Here is a 6,000-nt window from a genome sequence, read left to right on the forward strand (position 1 = left end):
TGTAAATGCTAGTTATTACCAAGTGATAGCCATTTAGATGAAAAAAATGGCTTTTTGAGTCAATTGTAAAGTAGTATGACTTTAGACAAAATGGTTTGTTTTTATGAAATTGAATTAGGAATTGTTTCACTGAAAAGACACAAATCCTCATAAAACTCATTGTAATAAAAACAATCCACTTCAGAAGGGTTCTGTGGACTCATATGTATGGATTTCCAAATCATTATCTTCAAGGGTGAGGTCTGAAGGCAGCGACGTCACTTAGGATGTTGTTCATGTGCTCATGGCTGGAACTTGCCTCTGTGCACCTCAATAGCAAATGGTATCATGTAGCAAATGGGATCCTCACAGAGATCCAGACGGGTAAATGCCCAGTGCCTTTGATGGTCACCACTTGGGAACATTCCAGAAGTTCCCTGACAGTAGACGTCACTGGAAGCTATTAAGGCAACAATGCTAAAGACCGAAGCCCTCTTGCAGGTCTCAGTGAGCCCCAGGCAAGCTGACTTGATTCACTCCAAATGTATGTTGATCTTTCTGAAATTATTAGACCTGTCTCTTGGAAGTTCACCTGCTGATGAACACAGCACCTATGGAGCCAATTTCCTGACACTAAGGAGTGCCATATTCTGTTCCCCAATGGATACACCTCCTGTGTTTCCATCCCCGTCATGTTCCAGAAGGTCTAAACAAAAGTCAGAGCAGGTTGACCTTGTTGCCATTCTCAAGGTCCTGAACATGCTTTTCCAGGTCTGGTTCTGAACTGCAAATGCAATGGGAATTTCAACAGAGGTCCAACAATGAAAATGAGATGTCCTTTCTGCTTCCAGCCGCTAGACTCTAGAACAGAGATTCTCAACCTGGGGGTCAAACAACCCTTTCATAGGACCTAAGAACATTGGAAAACACCTATTTCTGACAGTCTTAAGTACTGAGACACTGCTCCTCTGTTTGTCTCCAGGCGGGTCTGCCCATATATGTGAAGACGTCATCAGTCCAAACCCATCACATACACCCTGAACATACAGGTGTATGTGACAGGATTGGCCTCATAATGTGTGTATGTAGTTCAGTCACACGTGTAGAGAGCAGCTCCTCTGCTGAAAGCAGCAGCATTGGAGATAAAACAACACTGCATGAATTCTAATTATGGAGTCAATGTAAAACCATGTACTGTAAGATTATCAACAACCACGAATGTATGTGTGTTTATGTGTGTGTTTTCCCATATACGTGTGTGTGTGTGTGTGTGTGTATGGGATACCAATTGGTCTTTTTATATTCAGTTGTGGTTGATGCAAATATTAGCAAATCATAGGAAACTTTAATGACTGTGTTGCCTGAACTATGCCATCTCTCTTTTGAATTATTAAAGCTATCTTCATATATTTCACAATATGCAGTTACATATTGCTTTTTGATTAATCACTGTGCCTTAATTATATTCCATTTGTAACAATGAAACTATATCTGCACATCAGATAGTTACATTATAATTCACAACGTAGCAAAATTAGAGTTATGAAGTAGCAATGAAAATAATTTTATGGTTGGGGTCACCACAACAGGAAGAACTACATTAAGGGTCACAGCAGGTTAAGAACCACTGCTCTAGAATGATGGAAAACACCAGGTCTCCCCAAAAGAGAGGATTAGAAATTCTCTGTCTGTAGGCAGAGACCGCTGTTTGTTTCCCTGCCACCCAGACCCAAAATAATCACACAAAAACTATATTAGTTACAATACTGTTTGGCCAATAGCTTAAGCATATTTCTAGCTAGCTGTTACATCTTAAACTAACCCATTTCTATTATTCTGTGTATTACCACGAGGCTTATGGTTTACTGTCAAGGTTCAGGGGCATCTGTCTTCTTCTGTGGCTACATGGTGTCTCCCTGACTCTGCCTTCTTTCTTCCTCTATCTGCTTGGAATTTCCACCTTGCTCTATTCCGCTAAGTCACTGGCCAAAGCAGCTTCTTTATTAACCAATGGCAATAAAACCTATTCACAGCACACATAGGGGGAATTTCACATCACTTCCCCTTTTCTGCCTAATTAAAAAGAAAGGTTTTAACTTTAACATAGCAAGATTACAAACAACAAAACAGTTAGCAAGCAAGAATTATAGTTACAATATTTAATCCAGTTACATTTGACAAATTAAGGAAAACAGTCTATCATCTATCCTATATTTGTGAGTCTAAAGTTTTATATCTAATCTATCTTTTATAATTGTAACTATCTTTCTTCAACTCCATCAAAGACTCCAGAAGGATGTAATATTACTTAAGTTAACAGGACCTTTATTGTAAGCAACTTTCAAAACTCTAAAGTTGACAGAGACATCTTGCAGCCTAGACAGTCACCCAAAGTTCTTCGACAACATTGGGGCATCCATCTTTGGCCTACAGCCCCATAGTATCCAGCATACTTTTCCATGAAGCAGAAAATTTGAAGATTTGTTCTGCCTTGTAATAGTAAAGTCCATCAGTTGCTTTCTTCTATGTCCTGCAGAGTGTCTGACAGACTCTTCCATGAAGCAGGTATCCTGAAGGACTGTCTTACCTTCTTTAGGCAAATTCAGCAGTCATTTACCTGTGGGTCCTACATATTCAGTTCACAGAGCATAACATCAGGCAGTCCAGGCAAGAGCAGTTTCAAGACCAAATGGCTAACCAACTCTGTAAGGAGCCTCTTTGATGCCCATCATCCTCTTGAAGTAGATTGGTGTGACAAGGAGTAGATGTCTCATTGTCATGGAAAGTCCTAAGTTCTTAGAACATTTTAAAGGCCATATTCTGTTAGTCTTTGAAAGATTTGAAGAATAACTATCCATCTGAAGTATATCTCTGTACATCTAGAAAACCTAACTAACATGACTATAAGCTTGACTATTATAGATGACTATCTCTTAACCTGTATTTCTTAATTATATATTACATTTTTAAATGAGCTGTACAAGCACAGTACCCTAATCAAGAGCAGAAATATACATATAACAAAACTGACCTTAAATTTCCATCAATAGACCAAGATCCATACCAATACAAAGTATTCATCTCTATATCATTTTCCCCTTTAAATGTAAACAAACATTTATAGACAATATTTAGGAATTGGGGCATAGTTCTCTCCAAACTGCTTCCTGCTTTTTGTTGAACAAAGTATTTTAGGGTGTTCATGGCAACCTTTCAGGGGATCTTGGTTCATCAAACCACATTAGTCTGGAAGGAATCCACAGGTTCTCATCCTCCGTGGAAACAAAAGCAAAACCTCTTTTCCAAAGCAACAAATCCTTAGACCCAAATTTTGAAATCAAGACACCTTTAAAACATATATGTTGGTTTAGCTTAGCAGCCTGTACAATGAAATGTCTCTGTACTTAGCTCCTTCACATTCAAAAAATTCAAAGAAAACACAATCCAAACTCGCTGTGTATATTCTATCTTTACATGGCTTGGAATTTCCACCTTGCTCTATTCTGCTAAGCCACTGGCTGAAACACTTTCTTTATTAACTAATGGCAATAAAACATATTCACAGCATACATAGGAGAATCCCACATCATGTATCTATAAGAGAACATTTGCTTGTGCATGAATCGATACAGTTGCATGAATAGTCCTTGGGATTAGATTTCAAAACCATGTATAGCTGAATGTGAATGAAAAAACAAAGCCTGTTATGTTATAAGCAATCTTCCTTGTTCTGCTGTCAGCTTTGGGCCATAACTGAGCTGGGGGGACACTGGGAGGAATGTGGAAAGAGCTGTTCTCTAGTTCCCCTGCGCAGAGGTTTGCTCTGGAGGATGCAAATTAAATTATTTTTTATTTCTGAAACTATACTAAGAATTATATTATTGAAAGAAAACAATAATTGGGTATTGGAGCAAAAAGATAGAATAATATGCAATTTATCTAATTGCTTTTTAAAAAGAAATTTATGGAGGTTTATACATTCCCATGCTAGTTTTATGTTTTGAAAATTTATACCTAGAATGTGCATTTTCCCTTTATTATTGTATTAATAATGGCCTTTCTCATGTCTAAAAACTTCCAATAATAAAATACTAATGTGGGCTAACAGATATAAAAAATAAATAATAAAATCTTTTTTAAAAAGTCGGGCAGTGGTAGTGCACACCTTTAATCCCACCACTCGGGATGCAGAGGCAGACAGATCTCTGTGAGTTCAAGGTCAGCCTGGTCTAAAGAGTGAGTTCCAGGACAGGCTCCAAAGCTATTCAGAGAAACCTGTCTCGAACAGCCAAAAAAAAAAAATCTTTTCAAAAAATACTAATTTATCTTATTGTAGAATTATATAATTTTACTACTTAATGGCAATAAAATGTTAACTCTCCTTTTTGGTTTGCTTTTTTTTGTTTGTTTGTTTTGAGATAGGATTTCATTGTATATTCCAGGCTTGCCTAGAACTTACTAACCCAGGCTGGCCTCATAGTCATGGCAAGTCTCCTGCCTCAGCCTCCCCAAGTGCTGAAATTATGGGCAAGAGCCATCATGCCTGACTAGTGGTTCCCTTATGTCGCGTTCAGCCCTCGTCCAGCAAGGATGATGCGCGACACACCAGAGCTCTTCTCACTGCAGTTTATTCCAGGACTTTATTCACTTTCTCTCTCTCCCCGGGCAAACCTCTCCCAGCCCTTAAGTAGGCATGGGCTACCAACCCCGGATTGCCAGGTGGGCACTGCCCATAGGTCCACGCATATGCAAGCAGCTGATAATCATTGCATTATCACAGAGAGCACTTGCTTTCGGACCACGGAGGGTGGGAGCCAGTACCATCAGGTGGCTCCACGCAGCTCTCCACATTGCCATCAGGTGTGGCTCTCTACACCCTTACTTAAGTGGAAAGTAATTTTTGTGTTCCAACTTATCATAACATTAGAAGGCTTTATTGAATATTTACCTTATAATATAAGATTATACTCACAGACAAAATGTAACTAGTACTCCATGTTTACAAAGACAGGAACTGAGATTTAGTGATCCACAGGTAAGAGCTCAGTGGCCAGGAAGTCTTGGCATGGAAGCCAGGACCCTGGACCCCTGACACTGTATTCTTTCCTCCTCCTTGCAGACAGCATAAACTAAAGAAAACGTGTTCAATCCATTTCCAACAGAATTGACTTAAACCGGGACTATTCTTTAAATGCGAACAGAACATATGTTTTATGCCTCTGGATTCCAATTTCAGGAAAGTTTCTGTGGCACGTCCGTCATCGTACCAGAACTTGAAGGAGCTCTGTATTTGAAAGAAGATGGGAAGAAATCCTGGAAACGGCGCTACTTTCTTCTGAGGGCTTCCGGAATTTATTATGTTCCTAAAGGAAAGACAAAGGTCAGTCAGCTTTCCATTACTATAACAAGACACCCGAGAAAATCAGATATAAGATGTTTATCCCACACCTAAGACTCAGGAATCATCACAGAAAATATAGTAGAAAGATTGTAAGAGCCAAAGGAACAAGGAGCTTGCTGTGAGGCTGTGTCTCCTATGAATATCAAAAGCTACACCCATAAAGTCTAACCAGCACGACTGCATAAACATGCGTGAACAGGACTGTAGGGGCTGGAGAGATGGCTCAGAGGTTAAGAGCACGGATTGCTCTTCCAGAGGACCTGAGTTCAATTTCCAGCACCCACATGGCAGCTGGCAACTGTCTGTAACTCCCATTCCAGGGGATTTGACACCTTTACACGGACATAAATGCAGGCATAACACCAGTGCACATAGAAAGAAATATTCCTTTCTTTAAAAAGGACAATAATCATGGCTAATGTGGACAGGGGAAAGCCCAGGGAGCTTCAGCCCTATACAAAGAATAACAGCAACTAGGACTGCTGAGAGAGGAGAACTAGTCCTCCCCCAGGGACAGGCACACCGCTTGGCTTTCCAGTACCAAATAGTCAGCCCTGCAAACTTACACAGAACTAACATTACACAAACTGAGACCTTTGCATATGTGTATGCACATATAT

General features: G+C 39.6%; 1 protein-coding gene across 1 annotated transcript in view; it reads left to right on the forward strand.

The window, feature by feature from the left end:
- Apbb1ip (amyloid beta precursor protein binding family B member 1 interacting protein) overlaps positions 1 to 6,000 on the forward strand; it is a 97,493-nt gene that overhangs the window by 71,269 nt on the left and 20,224 nt on the right. The window contains exon 9 of the mRNA XM_050152730.1: positions 5,216 to 5,359. Within this exon, the coding sequence (XP_050008687.1) occupies positions 5,216 to 5,359 (144 nt within the window). The remainder of the gene's footprint in view (positions 1 to 5,215; positions 5,360 to 6,000) is intronic.

Source organism: Alexandromys fortis, unplaced genomic scaffold (assembly GCF_014885135.2).
Source record: "Alexandromys fortis isolate MF-2015 unplaced genomic scaffold, M_Fortis_MF-2015_v1.1 scaffold_54, whole genome shotgun sequence".
Taxonomy (NCBI): Eukaryota; Metazoa; Chordata; class Mammalia; order Rodentia; family Cricetidae; genus Alexandromys; species Alexandromys fortis.